Source organism: Sinocyclocheilus rhinocerous, unplaced genomic scaffold (assembly GCF_001515625.1).
Source record: "Sinocyclocheilus rhinocerous isolate Xijiao unplaced genomic scaffold, SAMN03320098_v1.1 scaffold1874, whole genome shotgun sequence".
Lineage (NCBI taxonomy): Eukaryota > Metazoa > Chordata > Actinopteri > Cypriniformes > Cyprinidae > Sinocyclocheilus > Sinocyclocheilus rhinocerous.
In genome coordinates, this window is record NW_015626862.1 from 304287 (window position 1) to 328922 (window position 24636).

General features: G+C 36.4%; 2 protein-coding genes across 2 annotated transcripts in view; both read left to right on the forward strand.

Moving 5' to 3' along the window:
- The first annotated feature begins 499 nt into the window (after nt 1-499).
- On the forward strand, nt 500-9008 carry LOC107716535 (FLVCR heme transporter 1). Its single transcript, XM_016523012.1, has 11 exons — nt 500-1477; nt 2094-2238; nt 4211-4351; nt 4849-4916; nt 5544-5647; nt 6176-6286; nt 6965-7070; nt 7253-7364; nt 7451-7515; nt 8656-8747; nt 8791-9008. The coding sequence occupies exons 1-10, from the start codon at nt 830-832 to the stop codon at nt 8737-8739; spliced, it is 1584 nt and encodes a 527-aa protein (XP_016378498.1). The 5' UTR covers nt 500-829; the 3' UTR covers nt 8740-8747; nt 8791-9008.
- Nucleotides 9009-12486: 3478 nt separating this feature from the next.
- LOC107716557 (vasohibin-2) overlaps nt 12487-24636 on the forward strand; it is a 30762-nt gene continuing 18612 nt past the window's right edge. Inside the window, exons 1-4 of the mRNA XM_016523042.1 lie at nt 12487-13312; nt 18567-18655; nt 20007-20063; nt 20349-20423. Coding sequence (XP_016378528.1) covers nt 12998-13312; nt 18567-18655; nt 20007-20063; nt 20349-20423 — 536 coding nt within the window. The 5' untranslated portion in view covers nt 12487-12997. The remainder of the gene's footprint in view (nt 13313-18566; nt 18656-20006; nt 20064-20348; nt 20424-24636) is intronic.

The window sequence follows — 24636 nt, forward strand, 5'->3', positions numbered from 1 at the left end:
CCAATTTCAGTAAATGTGTTTAAAAATTGCATTGAACATATGTAATCTAGCCTCTTACATTATCACGTTAACTCTGACAGGATTTTGCAAAAGTCTCCCACATTTCCACCAAGCCCAGACTGAACCTAGCATACATTGATTTCACCGTGACATTTATTATACTATTTTAATAATATGGAATAAAGAAAAAAATTTCAAGAGCAAGAGGTAGGCCTAACATTAGCTACCAGACAAAAAAATGACAAATTTAGGCTACGTGTTTTCAGCATGTGTTTTTTTTTTTTTTTTAGATTGTTCCAGAATGTTTATATATAAAGTTTGTGTATAGTTTATAAAATGCAATAAATTTGGTTTGAAAATTAAGATACCACTTCTTATGTATGGGGAAAAGAAAAAAGTGCCTGAAGCGCCATTCAACGCAGCTCGCATTGTTTCTAGTCTACTTAGCAGTGTAGATGTGCTGTACTGTAGGGCTCGCTCGCCTACTTGCCCCGCCCCATCTGCATTCTCATTGGTCCTTGCCAAGCCTATAAATCTACTTACTGTAGCGGTCGACGAAGGAAGGCGGAATAAGCAAATCCGAGGAGGATGCGCACATCACGCCATCATCACTCGCATGCTGCTGAAGCCGGTAGTGATCGGAAATGTGGCCCCAATTCAGGCTGATAAATTGTAATTACAGTGTCTTATTTGCGTTATTATCAAGTGGATCATCATCATCTCTTTGTCTCATACGCTTACCGCAACCGGAAGAGAATTACACATCTAGTAAATTTTTATACGAACTAGAATCGTTTATGTCTAAGTGAAGGGTGTTAATTTAGTCGAAATGGTGGCAGGCGAGTTTCTTCAGGAGCAGCATGTTCTGCCTGACGGCGCTGTCACTGAAGGAAATACAAACGAGGACAGCGCCTACAAGGAGCTTTCCAATGGATCGGTCCATATAACGCTGGATCCGAAGGTGCTGGAACAGGAGCTTCCACCACCGGACGAAAAAGAGGCGATGCTGCCCGGTGAACAGAATAACGAAACGCTGGAGACGAGACTCTACTGGAGGCGGTTTGCCGTTCTCGCGGTGTTCAGCCTCTATTCGCTCGTCAATGCCTTTCAGTGGATCCAGTACTGCATCATTACAAACATCTTCACGGGCTATTATAATGTGTCAAGCATCGCGATTGACTGGCTCTCCGTGGTCTATATGGTCGCGTATATACCCTTAATCTTCCCCGCGACGTGGCTGTTGGATAAGAAGGGGCTGCGGATGACGGCGTTGTTAGGGGCCGGGTTGAATGCCCTGGGCGCGTGGGTAAAGTGCGCCAGCGTGGGGCCCGGCCTGTTCTGGGTCACCATGACCGCACAGATCATATGCTCTGTGGCACAGGTGTTCATCCTCGGCCTCCCCTCCAGAATCGCGTCGGTTTGGTTCGGCCCGGGAGAAGTTTCCACGGCCTGTGCCGCAGCGGTGTTGGGTAACCAGGTGTGACCAGTAAATTACATGCCATTAACGATAAATTTGGTTAAATATTACTTGACATTTGACATATTATGTCATTTGCTTTTGTATTTAAATTTCAGTACAGCTGAGTCAGGTCAGCATTATTAAATAATTTCACGTTATTATGTTAAGTAGCATTTTCCCTTCTAAAAAAATACCATGCAAAAATTTTATTACTTTAAGAGATAGAGATGATAGTCTATCGTCAATTTTCTCTTATATTATTTTATAATTATTGTAAAGATATAGTTCACCCAAAAATGCAAATTGCCATTTCCAACCTGTATGACTTTCTTTCATTCTTTTGTGGAACACAATAGGAAATATTTTGAAGAAATTTGGTAACAAAGCAGTTTTGGTTTCCATTGACTTCTGTTGTATGTTATTATTTTGGCGGGAACTATGGTAACCATGGTACATTTTTGTAAGGGTGCTAAGCATTTAAATGCACAGTAATATGAACACTATAACTTAAAGTGTGACCTGAAATATTTAACAGTGTGTATTTATTAGTCTTAAAGGGTCTAGTGTTTTATTATTGTTTTATATACTGATATGTTCATGAGTCTTTGTGTAATATTGTCTTATTTCCCTTCAGCTTGGTGTAGCCATAGGTTTCCTGCTCCCACCTGTACTGGTTCCCAACACAGCTGACGACAAAGATCTCATGGGCCACAACATCAGCATAATGTTCTATGGAACAGCTGGAGTTTCAACTCTGCTCTTCTTTCTAACAGTATTTGGTAATAACTAGTATTTACTAGGGTTGTAACGGTATGAGATTTTCACGGTATGATAATCGTCTCAGAAAATATCACGGTTATCACGGGTATCACTGTTATCACGGTATATATTAAACAATAATTATTATCAGTAACAATGACTCTTAAAAGAACAAGAGCAAGTTATTTGAATGAACAAATCCTTTATTAAAACAAACTTGAATCCATTTTAATGAAAGTATTGAAGTCTCCCTTCTGAAATTTTTTTTTTTAATTAATTAAAAAAACAATAAAAAATAAAGCTGTACACCTTATGTATATCTATATCACACTTTAACATTTTAATTAATGTTTTAAAATGTTATCAAATGAAAATTTACAACTTTTATTTTTGGCAAAGTTAAAACATGGATAAACATGATATTCCTTGAAAACAATGTTTAAATAAATTATTTGATTATAAAGAATATTATTATTGTTGTTATAACTTTGAAGTACATTGTACAATGCTAATATATTTCTGTCATAATTTCAAATTAAATCGAACTTTTATTTTGACGGGTTGTAGCGGACCTTTGAGTTTTGTCGTGTATTTGACAATGGTTTTTCTCAAATAAAACTAGGAAATGTTTATTTACGTTTTCTCTCAGAGCAGCTCTGCTGATGTTCATGTTTATGTATCTTAGACGCTGAAAACACCATTTATGTATGCGTACTTCAGTATGCAGTAGATAAAACAGCGCCACTCCGAGACATGCAGAAACAAGCAGATTATTTATATAGCAGTCTCTTTGCGCTTTAATATTCACAGACACATATCATAACTACTTTTGACTTATCCATCCATCCGATTGCGCGTTTTACGTGACATCCTCGTTATACTGTAAATTCCATATTCACGACTGCACTGGGATTCCCTCTGCATCATGGAAATCATACGGCCTTAACTTATAACTTTTTATAAATGCGACATACCTTTATCTGCACGGAGGGATGGCGTTCGCGAATATGAGCGAAGATGTTGGATGTATTGTCTGCTTTTGCAGCCACTTTGCGTCCACATTTTTTGCAAATTGGATCCATCACCTAGGACAACCCCACGTTCGTTTTTTTTAGCATACGAAGTATTCCCATACGACATATATTAACGTTTTTTTCGGCGGGGAGATGGAGATTAGATATTATCTCTGTTTCTGTAATTTTCTCCGGTGCATGTGCGTGTAAGCAGCCAAGTGAATGCAGAGTGAAGCAGCCGAGCGGAAATAAGTTGCATATGCGCGGGTGAGATTTGCGATTGTGAGACATGAGATTTTTTCATTCATAAAAAAAAAAAAAAGTAGATATGCAAATGTTTACGGTATGATAACACGTTCAAACCGTGATAAACCGTCATACCGTCATATCGTTACAGTCCTACTATATTTACATTTCACATTGTTACAACTTTTTTGTAGAACAACTTTATGCAGGACATAAAGATTTAATTGCAACTGATACATGTATTAAAGGGGTCATATGATGCTGCTAAAAAGAACATTATTTTGTGTATTTGGTGTAATGAAATGTGTTTATGCGGTTCCGACGAATGAGCGGCAACCACATATGACAGACCCCGGGCTGGATTCCGCTTCGTCCACGGTGAAAGTTGATATGACCCCTTTAATGCTTGGTCTAAACAAATCATGGAAAACAACCTTCTCTCATTCAGTCTTCTGCATGCTTTTATGTCATTATAGTTCACAATAGACAAACAAGTTGTAACAAACACCTTGCACATGATATTTGCATATAATGATGTAATCTGTCATCAGAATATGGAAAAGAGCTGTTTTATAAACACAGGCAAGATAGTTGTATGCAACAGTGATTAATATTTTAAAGAGTATCAAAATGAATACAAGTATGTTAATCCTCACAACGGCTGTAGACATGTTCAGTAGTTAGATTATAAGAATTAGAAGTTCATGTGTGTCTCTCTCCTTCGTTTTCTCAGTCATCAAGGACAGACCTCCACTCCCACCCAGCAAAGCACAAGCTGTTCTCTCCACCGTTCCAGCTGAAGACTATTCATACAAGAAATCAATCATCAACCTCTTCAAGAACAAGCCCTTCGTTCTGCTCCTCATCAGCTATGGTGAGAAAGACAATTATTTAATACAAAATTAAAATTCTGTCATCCCTTACTCAAACAAATGTCGTTGTTAAAATTGTATAATACTTATTTATTGAAAAGCAAGTGTTTTTGGACAGATTTTCATTTCAAGTGTGCTTGTTGAGCCTTTTGGTTCTTGTAAACAACCCAGTGCCACAATGTATCTAAAAGTAATTATTTGAATTAGCTTATGGCAATAATTAAATAATTAAAAATTAATTAGCAATTATTTTAGTAATTATTGTTCCGTGCTTTCGCGCACCATACACCATTCATTATGAGATGATTTGTGTTATTTCGTCATGTATATGGCTTATTAACTTTATTATTAACTTTAACTTATTAACAGTAATAATACAGTATCAACCCTTCTCTAATGCTACAACTTCAGTTTTATTATGTAGAAAGTTCTGCACTTCAGCAAACATTGCCAAATCTTTTTTTCAACATAATTTATAAAATATTTGATATTGTTTTAGGCATCATGACCGGATCATTCTACTCTGTATCTACACTTCTCAATCAAATGATAATTTTTCATTATCCGGTAAGTGACCTTTGATAAACTCAGCATGAAAATGCCATGTGCATGTGTGTAGGAGTCTTTCTGCGTTTGTCTCAGGCGCACTTGGGTACTGTTTGCCGGGAATGGGCGGCTGGTCACCGATTTATTGTCCAGGCTCTTGCAGTTCATTAGCCGCTTTTCATGCATGCCTGCTATTCATAACAGAGTCCAAATGAAAAGACAAGCACTGTGTACATTCCCAAGTTTGATGTGTCTGAATGTTCTGCAGGCTTTCCCACCAGGCTTAAGTTTAGTGACCACACACCATGTGATATTTCTTACCGTGCATAACACTTCCATATCTTGTTGTGAGATCCATTTGAAAGAGGTGTCCCTGACAAAAGAATGAATGTTAGTCAAAAGTGTTGTAGACCAGGCCCAGAACACATTCGGGGCTTGGTTGCAACAAATCCCTTAAGCTATGAATACCCTTGGTTGTAATTATAAACAAATGATCGCTAAGGGTTTTCTTGACTTTGGCCTGGAGGCCTGTTGATCTTGCTTTTGTGAGCTTTTAATCCCAAAATCCTGAAATCAAAGCTCACTCGAGGACAGTATTACTAGCATGTTTAAAAATGATCGCAATGCTAATTTAAACTCTTTCTTTAGGGTGAAGAGCTAAACACAGGGAGAATCGGCTTGACTTTGGTGGTGGCTGGAATGTTTGGCTCCATACTGTGTGGAATCTGGTTGGATCGTACTAAAACCTATAAGTATGTATATCTGCCAAACCGTATATTATTTTAATTGAATTGAAATGGCTTAAGTATTTAACTCCGGCAGTCATATTAGTGTCGGATTTTGATTATTAGCTGCTAATCTTTTAATCTTTTTCACTAGGTTGAGTATATTTATTTTATTACTAAAATTTCTCTTTTTAAGATGCGGTCCCATTTTGGCAAAATATTGTGGACAAACAAGATCCATTTTTATTGTCAATAGTTCAGCTATGTATGAAGCACAGTTCACACAGAAGTCACTTTCAAACCAAGCAGCTTTCTGTTGGTCAACTTGGTGAATTTGCGTGACCAGCTAGAACTCTTTGTGAAATGCCCATGCGAAATTCCAGATTGTTTGGATTCTTATTGAAAGAACAACGATAAATGTGACCACACCTTTACTCATTTTTAATACTCATGATTAACCCTCCTCACTTATTTTTATCCATTTACTGTTTATTATTTATCAGATCTGGGAAAAGCAGCTTGTCAAAGTTTTGCATTTTTCCTCTCGTCATTTAGATTGACTACATTGATCGTCTACATCCTATCCTTCGTTGGAATGGTGGTGTTCACATTCACGCTGAACTTGAACCATCTGCTTGTTATCTTTTTTACTGCTGGTGCCCTAGGGTAAGCCTGCTACTAGAGTTCAACATGTACCTGTTACTATCGTTTCTGAAATTAGTATCTTGATTCATAAGACCAGACAGGCCACTATTCCTTGTTCTCCCTACCACACACAGTTTGTATATACATACTCTTTTATATATATATACATATATGCATTTGTTTGTAATTTATATAAATTATATATATTACATATATTCAGAAAAAATGTGTGTATGTATGTGTATATATATATATAGGATGCATTAATTTGATCAATTCAGTGACAGTAAAGACATTTATAATGTTATTATGTAACAAAAACTTATATTTCAAATAAATTTTAAATAATCTATTTCAAATAAATTCCATTCTTTTGAATGTTCTATTTATCAAATATATATATCAAAGATATATACATGCACACATATACTTTTATTTATGTATATGTATATATTTTATTTAATTTTAATATTTATTGATCAAAAGCAAGTGTTTTAAGACATTCTTGTGAACAGCCCAATGGCACAATTCTGTGTGTCAAAACAGCAGAAGTGGTCACTGGTCAGGTGTTGCTTCTTCATTGTTGTTTGATTCACTTAAACATGTTTGTGCATGCCGTACGTTAGTGCCTCACATTCAAATAGTTTTCACTGCCAGGTAGGTGTATATGCCTCATGTTACTACAATTCTTTTGGAAAGGTTTTTTATGACTGGTTACCTTCCCATTGGCTTCGAATTTGGCGTCGAAATCACATACCCTGAGTCGGAGGGCACGTCATCTGGTCTTCTGAATGCATTTGCACAGGTATGTATATGACCTGCTCATTCCTGACTTGTTTCATTTTTGTAGGAAGCTTTCAGTTGATCATTTCCAAATGCCATGGTAACCACTTTCAGTTTGAACAGCCTGGAAAGATGCAGATGTTTAGATTCTTCTTGAAAAGTCATTGTTACTTGCATATTTCTGTCTACTGTCTTTAATTTTAGGTGTTCGGCATCATTTTTACTTTCATCCAAGGGCACCTTACCACAGACTATAGCCCACTCAGCGGAAACATTTTCTTGTGTGCTTGGATCCTCCTTGGCATCGTTCTAACAGGTTAATTTTCCTATTTACAGGCTTTTCTCTCATCAATCAGTATTGTTAGTGAAGAGCATTAAGAAACTTCTGTGTTGTTTCTACAGCTCTGATTAAATCAGACCTCAAAAGACACGGCGTCAATGTGAGCAATATAAACAAAGGACAAGCAGTAAGTCCACCTCATTTTTATTTCCAGTATTGCTTTTCATCATTTTTGTTAACTAAATATGCCAAACACAACGAGGATCAAGATATCTCAGTGTATTTATAATCAGTTTAGTGCAAGATCAAAGTCAAAAAGGACAAAAGCCATGCTGTGTGCCTGAGAAAACGGGCCAAACTAGTCTATTAAAAATGTGAACATTGATAGAGAAAACAGGCATTTTGCATTGCAATATTAGAATAAAATGTAATGTCAAGAAATTAGATTTCTTTATATATATATATATATGTGTGTGTGTGTGTATATATTCATATTACATCACATCACATCATATTTTCAGTACACTCTAAAAAATGCTGGGTTAAATACAACCCAGTGCTGGGTAAAATAGGGACAAACCCAGCAATTGGGTTGTTTTGACCCAGCGTTTGGGTTACTACCCAGAAGGTTGGGTTAAACATTTAACCCAACCACTGGGTCAAAACAACCCAATTGCTGGGTTTGTCCCTATTTTACCCAGCACTGGGTTGTATTTAACCCAGCATTTTTTAGAGTGTATGATGTCTTTAAAGAAAGTTTATTCATCAACTTTTATTCAGACATTTATAATGTTACACACATTTTTTTTCAGATAAATGCTGTTTTTTATTTTCTATTAATCAAAGAATCTTGGGAAAATGTATCATGGTTTTCACAAAAATGTTATGCAGCACAACTGTTTCACCGTTGATAATAAAAAGAAATGTTTTACCAAATTTAGAATAATTTCTGAAGGATCATGTGACACTGAAGACTGGAATAATGATGCTGAAAATTCAGCTTTGCTATCACAGGAATAAATTACATTTTAAAATATATTACTATAGAAAACAGTTATTTTAAATTGTATTCCAATTTCCCAATATTATAGTTTTTACTGTATTTTGATCAAATAAATGCTGCCTTGGTGAGCATAGGAGATTTCTTGCAAAAACATTCACAAATCTTACCAACCCCAAACCTGAACGGTATTGTATTTTGGCTTTCGGTAGCCTGTTGTTCAGGATAATCATTTTTGTCAATTTATTGCTGTCTTTAGGGAAATGCAGGTCTTCATTCCAGGTCTTAATGAGATCTTAATTGAACATGTGTTTGTCTCTCCTGAAGGTTCCCACTGAGCTGCCTTCTGAAAAAGCATCCAGTGACGTCAAGCAGGAGTCTTCTAGCTTACCTCGTGAGACTTCAATTTAAGTCTTAAAGGGGTCATATGATGCGATTTCAAGTTTTCCTTTCTCTTTGGAGTGTTTCCAACAGCACAGCAGACATCACAACAGATCACAGACTCTCCTGAGATGACTTGAAATCTCCTTATTTTGCTTTAATGTTATGATATATTAAAGAATTTTCAGTGAAAACGGACAGTGATAAATGTTCACAAATATGCTGTGAATTAATTTCTGCAAATGTAGTCTGAAATGTGCTGAAATACAGTCTGTCTGTCTGTCTGTCTGTCTGTCTGGGGGAAGTCGTGGCCTAATGGTTAGAGAGTCGGACTCGTAACCCAAAGGTTGCGGGTTCGAGACTCGTACCGGCAGGGATTGTAGGTGGGGGGAGTGAATGTACAGCGCTCTCTTCCACCTTCAATACCACGACTGAGGTGCCCTTGAGCAAGGCACCGAACCCCCAACTGCTCCCCGGGCGCCGCAGCAATAAAATGGCTGCCCACTGCTCCGGGTGTGTGTTCACCCCGGGTGCCGCAGCAAAAATGGCTGCCCACTGCTCCGGGTGTGTGTGTGTGCACTTTGGATGGGTTAAATGCAGAGCACTAATTCCAAGTACGGGTCACCATACTTGGCCACATGTCAAGTATGGCACACTTTAAAAAAAAAAGATACTTTTTATTTGTTTCAAGAATTGTAGACCAAATATTAGGTATTTAACAGGGCTTGTAATGCCTATATGCACAATCCTGTTAGTGTGATTGGAACAGCATGTTTGTTTGCTTCGTCTCAAAGGACCTTTCTGACTGTGTGCTATACTGTGAAGCATTGTTGTTCATTGGCACATCTGCTGATCATGTAATAATTCCACAAAGGCTATAAATTCTCATTTTATTTATTCAGGATGATGAAGATTGCCCATGTGTTAAATGAAGAGTGTTCTGTAAACCGAAATGGTCTTTTATGAAAAATTTAGTGCATGGGTAAACATGAGTGTTTCAGAAAATTCACTTACCATGATGAGACTGACGTCATTTTTAAGTGCTTATGCAGTCATTGTGAGATAAAAGCAAATGTTGTGTAGTGCTTTTTTGACCTGAAAAACATAAAAGAACATTACACTTGTTTAGTCTTTTCCAGAGAGCACAAATCAATCTGTCAGTATGTGTACCACATTAAGAATGTGTTTCGTTCAAAAAGGAATGTGATCCATTTACAAGAGTGTGTCACTGACAGACCTAGAGAAGTTTAATGAAAATGTCACACCTCAGACGTGTGGTAGAAAGAAGCACTATTATTATATAAGCCTAGGTTTGCCGTTTATTAATAATTTTTTGTATTTTAGAAGCATATTGAGCTTTTTCAGGATATTTTTTGTATTCATTTTTGGTTTCAATTTGTACTGTTTCTACTTAGTATACTTGTTGGTTAAAGAAGGCAGCTGTGCAAACTTGAGTTTCACGTGATTGTCACAAATGACGCTGGGAAATTCACTGTAAAGTAAAACTCTGTGCAAGATCTCATTTGCATTGCAGTCTGGACACTGGAGGAGTGGAAATGTGTCATGTTTCTATCACTGCTGTTGTAAAATAATAAAAATAATCTTGTCAAAATTAAGTTATGCTGTTTGCTGATTAAAAAAAACTTTTACTTTCAATAAAATGTGAAATAATAGACATAAATATATTGCAAATGTTTGTCATTTAAAACAGTTTTTTTTTTATGTGATCATTATGATCATTCTCATGCAAAGAACTTCCATCCTAAAATTTGCAATGGCATCCATGTAGTTTCTTATTTAGATATACAATTTATACTGAGAAATTAATACCATGAAAGTGTAAAATATTATTATTATTATTATATTAGTTTCCATTAAGTTACATCTTTTCTACTCATTATAGTACTGTGAGGTAAGATTTACTTACTTACTGTAATCTAGTTGTTACTTATTTACATTTAAAAAAAATATTTATTAATTTTTACACTATTTTTCTCTGAATTTTTAATGGGCCTACTACCACTCTCTTGAGGCCACATGAATATACACTGTATATGTATGTATATATATATATATATATAATAAGATTTCTTGAAAGACGTTTTAGGAAGTAACTAAATCTGTATTAAAATATTATGATGCCGTCGAACATATAGTTAGTAATTAGTAGGCCTATAAAGTTTACAAGAAAAACAACTATAGATAGCACACGTTAAACTGAGATTATCTACAAAACAGCACGGAGTATGTACACAGATTCAGCTGTTCGGGCTGAACGAATTCCAAGTCCCTAGTCTTTGATGAAATGCAAACCTTTCGAAGGGTTGGAGTACCCTCTAGTGATCATACAGGACAGTTGTCATTTGTCACTCGTGACTAAAACGCCATTCGGTTGGAATTAAATGCGCTTTAGATGTGTTTTATCGCAACAACTGTCTTGTTTGGGGTTTTTTGAACTTCACCTTGAAGGAAGAGCAGAAGCTAAAAGCATTCTGAAATAGTTGGGTAAGATATATTTCTTATTTCAGACACCTAGAGGAGATAAAAATGACAGTCGAAATAGAAATATACTAAAATATAGAAATATACAAAATATATTTAAATAACATAAAATGTTTTATCTTATAAATGATATAAAATATATTCACAGCTAATGAAATAAGCACATATATACAATTTATACTTTATACTATTTATAAAATAATCATTCGTCAACCTGGTTCAAGCCTTGAAGCCTCTGCTAATGAGCTGATGTTCAGGTGTGCTCTATAGGGGAAACATTCAAAATATGCAGCACTGGTAGATGATTCAATCTGATGATTCAATCTGCGCATACACCTTCTGTTGGAGATGGGAGATATCTGAAAGATGCTTCTGTGCCCGAACAATGAGTAACAGGGCGTTGTTACATACCACCACTACTCAACAGGAATAACAGGGCAACAGGAATGAAAAAATATATATTTTCTTATGAAATTGTAATTAAATATAAGCTAATTCCATATCATCCATATGTTTTAGACACTGGGTATTTCTTCTTTATCGGTAGAACGACACTCTGAGTTAGGGTTAATATAGTTAGCTAAACTAACTAAAACCTTAAAAATGCATTACTGTCACTTGAAATTAAATAAAACCGAAATAAATACTTTTTTATTTAAGCTAGTTTTCAAGGAAACATTTTTAATTTAGTATAACTTTAATGTACTAAAATACTAAAACTGAAATAAAAATGACTAAAAGCTATATAGGCATAAATAATAATAATAATAATAATAAAGCTTGAACTAAAATAATAATAATAAAAAAGGAGAAGATTCAAATAAAAACTAATTCAAAATAATAATAAAAACCATAATAGTATCTCAATGATACTAAAATAACACTCCTGTGAGTTTTTACTTTCATGTGTTTTGAGGCCATTTTAAACGGAAAGAATGATAAGGTGCAACAATTATTTTACTTATTAGAAAAAACGTAGCGACTGTTAAATCGTTAATGACCTCAACGTACATTTTTAAAATGGTATAATATATTTTTATGGTTTGGGTTTGACATACTACACTATTACTTTAAATGCACATTTTAAAAGCTCACAAAAAAAAACCCCTGCTGGACACAACGAAGGTTCACGCCCATTTCCGCCACTTTGGCCAATCACGTGCGGATCTATTGCCCTTATATGGAATTGAACCCGCCTCACTTTGTTGCTTCATCCAATGAAAAGCCAATAGAACGTGGTTGGCTGTAGTTTATGGCGATACAATAACAGTATCAAAAAACGCTAGAGTGAGTGACCGTTGTTGAGACCGTCAGTGAAAGCGGTTACACGCCTTCTCAGGATATCAGATCGTTCATTATTAGCCTACTCTACAGTCAGGTGTTAAATTATTCTACCGTGGATTATTTAGCCCGTGATCCCTCCGCAGGAGTCGGACACCTCATCGGTGTTTTTAGCGAAAGGATGAAGTAGTTTCTGTGGCACACTGAGATCCGGAGCTGATCGCCAACTACAGTAACGTTATGCGGTTTATTGGGAACATATATGACCATTTCTGATCTGAAGCTCACTCAGTAGTTTGCTACAGAAATGGTATCGCTGACCATTTTTCTGCCTTTGGCTCGTTTTCAAACCTCCTGAATTTTTACACTTGAGCAGGACCGAGTGGGTTTTGGCACATTAGTATACATGCTCGAGGCGCAACATGTCTTTGTACATGAGTGCTGGGCAGTCATAACTGATCTGGGGAAAAACAAGGGGAAACTCCCCTCCGAAGACTCCTGAACAATGACCGGACCAAGCGCCACCAGCAGCGGCTCAACGGCCAAGATCAGCAGACACGGTCGGTCTAAGAGCAGCAGTACTTACTGTCACACTACCGGTCCGGCTGCTGAATCCTCCTCATCCACTGCCGCGAACAACACTGGTAGGTCGTCCGGTGAGGAAGAGGAGAAAGACGGCGGGGTCCCGTTTTTCGTGAACAGGACGGGCTTTCCAATAGACACCGTCACCTGGGAGAGAATGTGGTCACACGTCACCAGAGTTCATCCCGATGGACAGGAGATGGTGGATAGAATACGAAATGCAACACACCTCCCTAAAGTAAGTCGAAAGTAGTGGATTATTTATGTAGGCAGTGTCTGAGTCTCAAAACCCAGTGAGCTGTATGCCTAGACAATATTTTGGGTGTCATAAAGATGTCCAAAAATGCTGTCTTGATAATGATACCCCAAAATGTTATCTTGTTAGGAAGCTCATGTATATGTGATACACAAAATGTTGATAGGCAGCTTATTTATATAATCCCCAAAAATGTGGTACCCCAAAATATCTAAAAATGCTGTCTAGCTATGGCAACTTATTTATATAATGTCCAAAAAAGCTGTTATGTTGGGCAAGTTACTTGGTTTTGAGTAACAGCCACTGTATGTGTGTTTGTACAGATGTACAGTTAAAAAACAATTACCGGTAATGCAATGGATAAAAAAAGGACAATTGTCATACAATTGTTTTACATGTTTCTAGACATCTTTGAAGTACAATGGTACATGAATATAATAATTTTTTACCTTGGTATATATTAAAGTTTTCAGAGATAATACCATCTGATACATCACTGTACTATGGTAAACACATCTTCTCTGTCAAAGTAATATTTGACATAGTAACGTACAAAAGTTTGGGGTCAGTACTAACCATTTTTGTTTTTTGGAAGGAAATGGAATATTTTAATTAGCAAGGATGCGTTTAATCGATTGTACGTGTCAGTAATGGTAGATACGCAAAAAGTATCACGTCTACCACGAAATATTAAGCAGCACAACTGTTTTAAACATTAATAATAAGAAGAAATGTTTCTTGCAAACCAAATCGGCATATTAGAATGATTTCTGAAGGATCATGTGACACTGAAGACTGAAGTAATGGCTGCTTAATATTTAGCTTTGCCATCACAGGAATAAATGACATTTTAAAATATATTAAAATAGAAAATTGATATTTTAAATTGTAATAATATTTCAAAAATATGACTGTTTTTACTGTATTTTTGTTCAAATAAATGCAGCCTTGGTGAGCATAAGATATTACTTTCAAAAGCACACTCACAAAAAAAAAATCAACAGTTGAACCTCAAAATTGGCCTATATATGAAACCTTGGACACATTTACCAGAATAATGTTTATATATAAATAGCATCTCACAAACTGCCATTTGTGTGACCCAGTTTCCACCAAGAGGAAGTGCAGACTATGTGACATGTGAGTGGATTTACACTGTGCTACATTGTCCCTTCTCATAAATTTCATTACAAACCAGGCAAATGAGAGATCTGTTCCAACCAATGACAACTATGCAGAAACATGCCTCTGTTAATGCACATCAAATGAGGAATGATGCCATGTGACATTTTAGGACTTTCACTAGGATTAAGGTTGCTGCCATGTCCCTTTGTCACAATTTTGTTTTAACCTCCAAACATAAACCGATCAGACCTGATCAGGATTCATAGAGCATGCAGATTGAAGGGCCTCGGAGGGGAATAAAGTGAATCTTAATCACAGACTACGTAATCCTCAGTGCTCAGACGGACAGCATTCACAGGGTCAAGCAGTGTGTTTATTCTGGCTCTTTTGTTTTAGTTAACACTATTGTGCATTCCAGCATGCTCATTTGTGCTGATGCGTGCAGAACAAAGGCGTCTGATTGGTCGCAAGTGTTGAATCAGATCCCTAGATGTTAAAGTGATTTATTAAGGGACATTCCCCACCAGCAAGTGTTGAACAGGTGCGTGGAGTGACTCCATCAGATCAACCAGATTAGGAGTCACGCGAACGGCTGTGACACTAGCCAGACATGTTAGAGCCATAGAGTGACAGTCCATGGGAAAGAACTCACTGTGAACCTGTGAATGATCACATTGATGGAGAATCAGAGTCTCCAGGACCTTGGATCCAAGGACACGGCAGTTATTATGTAAACAAACCACATAGGCTACCAGTACAGCGGTGTCCATGCTTGTGCAGTTTAACAATATTTATAGCACAGATGCATTCCTAAAATCATCTTTTGGGTTTGTTTTTTGATACAATCCATTTGCTAGTGTGCTATTACAGATAATCCACATAATTTCTGTTGTTTTGTCTTGGTAAAAATGTATCCCATCTTCCACAGAATTATTAAGCATGCAGCACAGCTGTTTTCAACATTGATATTAATAAGACATTTTTCTTGAGCACCAAATCAGCATATGAGAATGATTTATGAAGGACTATGTGTGACACTGAATGCTGGAGTAATTGCTGCTGAAAATCAAGCTTTGCTATCACAGGAATATATTACATTCTAAAAGATATTAAAACAGTTATTTTAAATTGTAATAATATTTCAGAGTGTTACAGTTTTTGCTGTATTTTTGATCAATCAGTTGCATTCTTGGTGAGAATATGAAGCTTCTTTCAAAAACATGAAATCATTTCACCTACCAAGACCTAGCAATAATCCCATTTAAATGGTAGTGTATGCATGCCGAAATGTAGCCAATCCTTTGGTTTTTGGATGCAATCCATTTGCTAGTGTTATTAGGGATAATCTGCATAATTCCTGTTGTTTTGGCAGTTGGGCCTTTATCAAATTGTTTTTGGGGCACTCCTTGACATCTCAACCAAAGGTCCCCAGCTAAAAATGTGTTCTTTATGGTGAAAGAAATACATAAATGAAGAATAAAGCCAAAATATTAAATGTTATAATATTTACTAATCCACTATTTCTGAGGCCCTATATGATTCTGTCAAAAAGCATGTGTGTGTCACTTTGCATACAGCTGGTTCATCTGTTAAAGAGGAATGTCTGAAGAACAAATAATGTGGAAACTAGAAATATATCCTTTTATCAACATACCTGTCCCAAAAAAGATTATTTTTCCAAAGTTTCCGTGACTGTAACTCGGAATGACCCATTTGTTTTCTGCAATGACTTTGTTACTGTAACGACTGAAAAGTGTACATCTGTTCTCTTAGATGGACAAATGTTCTGCGCAGCTTGTATCGTCACCTACAGTATGTGAGTCTCAAGTTTCGCTACAGTCCCACGGGTGGGCAGAGGTCAGCTAACGGCCCTGTGAGTGTGGATTGTGGCCTATTTATTGCTGACCTCCTTTCAGGGAAGGAGAGACCCAGTTGAGCCAGTGGAGTAGAGCCTAGATGTAAACGAAACCTCTGTCAGAGAATTCAGACTGTCAGAATCAATATTCAGAGTGTCATTTGTATTCAAAGACACTTTTTGGAAATCAACACTCAACTGAAAGCCTGAACATAAATTAAAATGATAACTGTGCTGTGATAATTTCAAGCAGTGGTTCTCAACTGCTGGGTTTATGTTCTAATCTAGACAACAGGCAACAGGATGATAAATGTAAACTACCTGAGATTTTAAAGAAGTCTCTTATGTTCACCAAGGCTGCATTTATTTGATCAGAAATACAGTAAAAACAGTATATTGCTGATTTTTTGTTTACTTTTATACAGTACAATAAAAAATGTTGGTACTATGTTGAGTTGCCTTTTGAGTCTTGAAGCAAAACCAGTTGAGATGCACTGTGTTCAATAACACCATTCTAATGAGGCTATAAGTTCTTGTGACGTTTGTTGCACCTCAGGTTTCTAAACACCTCTATTTAAGTGCTGAGAAAGAATGTGTGTATTCGCACCTCTGCCTTCCAAAAGTTATTCTACTCCGAACAACAGCTTTGTTATTCTGCCATCATAACATTGGCGCAAAATACAATGCATTTCTGCACTTCTGTATCAAAAGGCTTCAGAAGTCAGCACAGACAGACAAGACCGTATTACCCTGCCTTTCTACAGTCTCTTCTGTTCTCTTGCACTGGGCAGATAGAGATAAAGAGGAAACGGTAGATGATTCCCTTTCTCATTTCCTCCTGTGACCCAGTAGCTCTTGCATGTCTCCAACACTCACGGTGCCCTTATTGAAAGTAAAAACCAATGGTAAATCCTGCCTGCATTTATGTGTCAAGCTTTGGTCTAATGCTGTTAATGTGTTGTAATAAAGAGATTGTTTCAGATAGAGGACAGCCTTTTTTCTATCTTTCATTAATTGCTTCTTTTCTTCTAATGAATGGAGGCTTGTGTGCGAGAGGATGACCTTTATTCATTGCTAATTCTCTTCGCGGTTAGAAGTGTCATTGTAGGGGTTTCAAATGATCAATGAAGCACTATTTCTATAGATGATAAGGACTTTTCATGCCATTGAGACCTCAGAATCTGATTGATGAATCTCCTTGTGGTTACAAAAGTTACCTTGTGACTAGGTTGCCAACTTCAGGAGGATAAAAACAAGTGACAACCTCGAACCTCCCTTTCTTAATACTACATTTCATTTAAGATTTAAAAGGATAGGTCTGCCTAAAATGAAAATTGTCATCATTTACTTGCCCTAAAATCGCTCCAGAAATGTCTTTTTACTGCAGGAAATGAAGGAATATATTTTTGTTTCGACTGTTCTTGTCCATATACAGGTGCATCTCAATAAATTAGAATGTCGTGGAAAAGTTCATTTATTTCAGTAATTCAACTCAAATTGTGAAACTCGTGTATTAAATAAATTCAATGCACACAGACTGAAGTAGTTTAAGTCTTTGGTTCTTTTAACTGTGATGATTTTGGCTCACATTTAACAAAAACCCACCAATTCACTATCTCAACAAATTAGAAAATGGTGACATGCCAATCAGCTAATCAACGCAAAACGTCAGTGGTGTCCGAAACAACACTAGACTTCATTGACTTTCAGTATATGGACAAAACACTGAGACATGAACAGAAATTAAATGCTGCATGATCACAGTATATGCCTGCAGCTATGTACTTCTTTATATCTGTAACATCTTGTAATGTCATACTGAAGTATCACGCATTATTACGCACATCAATTTAGCTTTTGCCAAGGCAGATTTTAACACTGGAGAATTATGACTCTGCATAATTCAAGATGACACTTGCTCAACTTGATGTTTTTAATATAGCAACAAATCCAGTTGAAACCCAGCAAATAAAAGTTAGCTAGAAGTATGTAACATCAATAACGTGACACTAGGATAAAAATATATGCACAAACAAATATTGGCCAAACCTGAATTTACTCCAGTCTTTAGTGTCACATGATCTTTCTAATATACTGATATACAGGATTCTTTGATGAATAGAATGTTCAAAAGAGCAGCATTTATTTGAGATAGGAATCCTTTGTAACATAATAAATGTCTGTTAATTTTGATCAATTTAATGCTAAATAAAAGTTTAAGGATGTAGTTCGCTAATTCTCTCTCTGTTTTCACAGCACTTCGTGCCATCGGTTCCAAACTTTAAGCCATCGATGTCTGTGCCTGATTGGCTCCATGCTGTCCAGAACTACATGAGAAACTTGCAGTATCCTTTACCCTCCACAAACCGTTTGCTCTGGAAAAGTTTAACTGATGTATTCTAAACCTCTGCTTCTTCTGGATGCATTATGGATTCATGGGCACTCATTTCTTTGGAGTGTCAGTTATGCTTTTTCGCTCAGTGTAATTTATTCAGTCAACTTGAGTTACTCAAAGTGCTTTTTTGGTTGGAGTGTCAGTCACTTTAATGTAGAGACATATTAGCATGGGTCTGCATACTTCTGGTAGTCTGATTTTTACCGTTTTCTTCCTCATGCTTTAAAGGCTGCCAGTGAAAATGGGTGGCTTTGATATAGATTAAAGGAATAGTTCACTCAAAATGAAAATTTGCTGGAAGTTTATACACCCTCAGGCTATCCAAGGTGTAGATGAGTTCGTTTCTTCATCTGAACAGATTTTGAGAAATTATTGATTAAAATTTGCATTACTTGCTCACCAATGGATGATCTGCAGTGAATGGGTGCCGTCAGAATGAGAGTTCGACACTTGATTAAAACATCACAATAATCCACAAGTAATCCACACGACTCCAGTCCATCAATTACAGTCTTGTAAAGTGAAATGTTGTGTGTTTGCATGAAACAATCCATCAAGACATTTTAAATTCAAATCATTGCTGCTAATATACGAGTCATCTATCCATAATATTATTTTCTCCAGTAAAAAAGTTGTCTTGTCTGAATCGGAAGCAAAAACACCATTACAAACGAAAACAGATTTGATGTTGTTTTTGATGTGAGAGGACAACGGGATGGACTTTTTCACTAGTGGAAGCATTATTATGGTTTATGAACGCAGCTGTTCACTTCACAAGATGTTAACAGATGGACTGGAGTAATGTGGATTGCTTGCTTATTATTGTGATGTTTTTTTTCCAGAAGTTTGAACTCTCATCCTGACGGCACCCATTCACTACAGAGGATCCATTGGTGAGCAAGTGATGTAATTTTGAATTTTTTCCAAATCTGTTTGATGAAGAAACAAACTCATCTACATCTAGGATGGCCTGAGGTTGAGTACATTTTAAGCAAATTTTCATTTTTGGCTGACCTATTCCTTTACGTTGGATATTGCCTTGTCTATGCTACTTGATCGTTAGATGACTTCAGCTGCTGTGGCTATTTATATTCATCATTGTGTGCGATTAATATATCAGCATCTGAATTTCCTCCCACAAATACAGCAATGTCTGTGAAGGGTAATGAGTATGTAGGGTTCAACAGGATATTGTTCGCAGCTGTGCATTTTGACACGCATGAGTCACAATGAAAAAACAGGAAAACAAGGCTTCCTAAATGAGCCGTACAAACTTCACGTAGCTCCTTAACTGCTGACAGATACAACCATACGGGAACGCAGTTTTTTGAGATTAAGAAAACCAGACCTCTGAGTGGGTAAGTGATGCCATCACTGAGGCATTTCATCATCTTGTCTGTCTACCCCGTCTTTCCTGTTTTTAGTCTTTTCTTTTTCCTGTTCCTTTTTGTTTTACACTTATTTTGTGCTCTTGGTGGAAAATCTCTTTTAAAAAGCAGGTGTGATATTAATTTAAAATAGTGCCAACATGCCTTTTTACAAAATATAAAGCTTATAACCAGACATGAAAACAAGTTTTAGGTTAATTTTAGATTGAAAAGAAGTCACTGACCCTGTATTGCATCAATCTTATCTCTTTCCAGGTTGATGGAGACCGCCAGAGAGATGATACGAGAATCACTTCCCATCAAATGCCTTGAAGCAGTTATCCTTGGAATGTATCCTTTAGCTTTACTGACAACAGTGTTGTTATTGTTAACAAATACTAAAACTATTAAAAACTGTTTTATTAATTGAAAAAAAAAAACAGAAATAAAATAAAATATAAATATTGTATGTGACCCTGGACCACAAAACCAGTCTTAAGTTGCTGGAGTATATTTGTAGCAATAGCCAAAAATACATTGTATGGGTCAAAATTATCGATTTTTCTTTTAAGCTAAAAATCATTAGGATATTAAGTAAAGATCATGTTCCATGAAGATATTTTGTAAATTTCCTACCATAAAAATATCAAAACCTAATTTTTTATTAGTAATATTCATTGCTAAGAACTTCATTTGGACAACTTAAAAGGCGATTTTCTCAATATTTCGATTTTTCTTGCACCCTCAGATTCCAGATTTTCAAAAAGTTGTATCTCGGCCAAATATTGTCCTATCCTAACAAACCATACATCAATTGAAAGCTTATTTATTCCGCTTTCAGAATACGTATAAATTTGTGGTCCAAGGTCACATATGACAAACGTTTAAGATAAGTTTAACGACCAAAATTACTAAAACTAATAATGAAATGAAAATAAATTAAAGATAAATAGAAATATTACGAGTAATTGTTAAAAAAATGCTATAATTGTGTACATAAATAATGATTGATTGAATGCATTCTCTCAGTTGAAATCAATGAAACATGCATGGATAAATAATTTACAATATGATCAATAACAAGCATTAGAAAATAGATAGATGTGGGTAGCACTCACACTTTCTTCCGAAAATGTAGAAATCTAGTGCCTTTTTGTTTTAGTCTTGAACATCTTTCAGTCCCTAATGTATAAATCAGTTCTTATAAAAGTAATTATCACCATCGGGAACATGGAGCACAGTTAATTTGTCATGGGAAAGCCCCATTTCTCCCTTACTTTTATTTTTATTGTTGATTTCTCAATTGCTGAAATTGGGATGGAGGACTAAGCAGAGATCTATCAAAGGCAATGTGCTTCAAATCACTGTCTTCCCTCATGATCCCCCACCCCTTCAACTCAGCCCGTAGCTTTTAGGCTCAGCTGTTGCTAGGAAACTAGGAGTCGTAGTAGATTCTCCTGAAGGGAGGCGCAGCTTCCTGTCCATGCAGTCGATGCAGCTGTGCCATTCAGTGCCACTGGGAGGGTGAGTTCTTTCAGGAACTATTAGTGTCAGTTAGCTCATCAGATCCAGGCCAAGGGTTAAAGGTGTGGTTGATTGCGATTTCACTTTTTTTAACGTTAGTTAGTGTGTAATGTTGCTGTTTGAGCATAAACAATATCCTCAAGGTGAATGTCATCTTTGTCCGTGCAAATGCCAAGTGCAGCAGAGAAATGTTGTGGAGATCTGCTTTGCAGATTGCGGTGTTTCACGAGAGCCGCAGTGAGGACTTCACTTTGAGTTAAGCCCTCATGGGTCATTAGTTGCAAATAGATGCTTTCGCTTCATGCAGATTTGTAGTGGAGAGCGGGAGGATGAAGGGTTCCAGTTTACGTCACTTTGAGATTTGTATCTTTGTGTACAAAACCCGTCTTTTAATCTATAGCGCTCTCAAGGGTTTTTCCTTCAGTCCCAGAGGACTCAAACATCATAACAATGAGTAGAGTATCAGAGAACACTGAGGCTATTGTTGTTGTAAATTTAAGGTTGCTGTAAGCCATTTTAAAAAAAATACTGCACATAAAAAGTTCTTACTAGACAAATATATAAATGGAAAAACAATCATGTTAAACCCTCATTCTGACTCTCTGTGTGAAATGATCCATTTTTAGTCATATGCAAATGTATTTGCCCTTATAACGTCACAAATCCCACAATATCCAAATGAGCCATTTCTACAGTAGAGCTTGATTAAATGATTAAATGTCATGACCCCTTTAAAAATCTGTTTAAATGAAAAAGAATAGCAGAATTCACACCACAAGTATAACGAAATGGTGCTGAAGAACAATATTGTTGGAATCACTTCCAAAACTTTTTTTTTTCAGCTGATGAATGATAAAAACATCGACAGCCAATCAGAATCCATTCTGCTTTAAAGAGTTTGAGTGTTTAGAGTGGCAGATGACAAAACTGCAGCGCGTGCTTATAATAAACAGAACTATCATTATTAATGATTATCATTATTGTTATCTTTGTAGTTCTTGGTGTGAACTTGCTTTTACCCAATCAGAACATAACCAATTGTGTGAGCTTGGGGGCGGGGCTATACCTAGTGCAATTCCATTTGTTGTTAATAGTAGCGCAGAAACCATTTATGACAACTTAAAAAAACATTTCAGTTGGGTCTGAACATCAAAAAGAAGATATCCCGATAATAATTTTTTCAACTGTAGGTGTCCACGATGGATTTACCCCAAAAAATGGGATGTAAAACTAGTTTAGGCCATATTCTTTTAAACTTTTTAAATCTGCAAGGTCAGCATTTTTAACTGTTATATCACAAGGACAACCCAAGGAGAAGTGTTTGGTCTTCACTTATTTTTCATACAAAATTTGGATAGAAATGAAGTTATCAAAAGACTGTCTGCATATTCAAATGAAGACAAAATGAAAACACGGTGTGCTTGGAACCTATAGCAGAAGTAATCCCCGCAGGTTTAAGTATGCGTGCATTGCAGATAAGAATGTTGAAATTCACGGCACTGCTGCTGAGAGGATCACATGGCCCTGCTGATGGGTAATGTGATCCTCTGGTGTCTTCTCATTACAACACTGCTGGGGGGTTTTGTGGGTGTGTGTATTTGTGTACACGGAGAGAGAAGGAAACTCAAAAGAGCTGCAGACGAACAAAACCACACTGAATGAACCTGTATTTACTTCGAATAACAACAAGTTTTGTGTTCAAAATGCTACAAAAGAATAATGGGCTTGAGTTAACAATTCTCCTTTTGAAAAAAATCTAAATGTAACTTTGCTTTCTCACTGTTTTGTCTTATTACGTATGATTCACCAGTGTAAAAAATTATTCTGTAAAAAATGTTTGCTTTACTTAACAAAATGTAAAGATTTTCACCAACCAGTAACAACGTTGCTGCTGATGATACCAAGGCCTCAATTAATATTAACCTATTTGCAGCCTACTGTTCGTGAGCCAAATCTTTTATTATTGCTTGGACAAAATGCTGCAGATTTCTTTGTCAAATTGAAATGTCGAATAGAAAACTAAATTGAAATTTTAAAATAAACAACAAATCAAATAAATAAATAATACAAATAAAAGAAATCTCTTCATTGAAATTGAAATACACTTTAAATACACTTTATTCATATGAACAAAGGCTTTGCTTGTGCTCTTTCCAATTACAATTAAAGGCAACCACTGTATTAATCACGATCCAAACAAAGATGCTGCATAAATGCAGCATGAGCAGTTATTTTATGTTCTGACTTTAGCTTTGTGAAACTATACTACATAAAACATCTGCACAAAACAAAAACAGTAGACGGGCTGAATGAGAACGCAATTTCACTCTCTGACAGCAGGTGGCGCTTATGGAACAACAGCGATACAGCGTTTCCTTGGTTACCACTGTAAATAAAGCAGCACTGCACTTATGAACACTACTATACTATGTATAATACAGAGGCAAGATGAAAAGAACATTCCATCTAAACTTTCCTAAAGACAGTCAGTTCCCCTCAGAGATACATTCATATGAAATCCCACTCCCAAATGTATCGCGATTCATTTAACATCTCAACCGATTTGAATGTGACGATTTGTGACAACCGGTGTATCATTACATCCCAACTGAGGAACAGCCTAACTGTTTGTGGACCACTGGAGTTTTTGATTTATAGATGAGAATGCTTGTGTTATGGAATACCAGCATATTGTGCTAGTGATTGTCTTTGAAAGGCAGATGGCAAAGCAGTGAAGCCATTCCAGTACGTTGCGTTGTGTTGTTAGAGACACATGGCTCAACAGATCTGTGGTATGTGCTCTTGGCTGACTTGGCAGCTTGAGCGATACCCAATAGGGCTGCACGATAAATCGCATGCGATATTTAATGCGCATCTTATTAGTAAAGCCAGTTCTGTAATCAGCGGTAAATCTCCATCACGTGCGGGCTTTCACATTGAGCAGCATGAACTACACAGAGCCGTTGTTCACTGACGAGCTGCGCAAAACCACGATCATATTTTGCGCATGTTTTGCGCAGCTTGTCAGTGAACAACGGCT

What these genes read in the sequence shown, in the direction of transcription:
- LOC107716535 (XM_016523012.1), top strand. Translation starts at nt 830, where the DNA reads ATGGTGGCAGGCGAGTTTCTTCAGGAGCAGCATGTTCTGCCTGACGGC. An exon ending in TCTGCTCCTCATCAGCTATG is followed by an intron (nt 4,352 to 4,848) that starts GTGAGAAAGACA and finishes ATATTGTTTTAG; the next exon opens with GCATCATGACCGGATCATTC. An exon ending in CCTTGGCATCGTTCTAACAG is followed by an intron (nt 7,365 to 7,450) that starts GTTAATTTTCCT and finishes TTGTTTCTACAG; the next exon opens with CTCTGATTAAATCAGACCTC.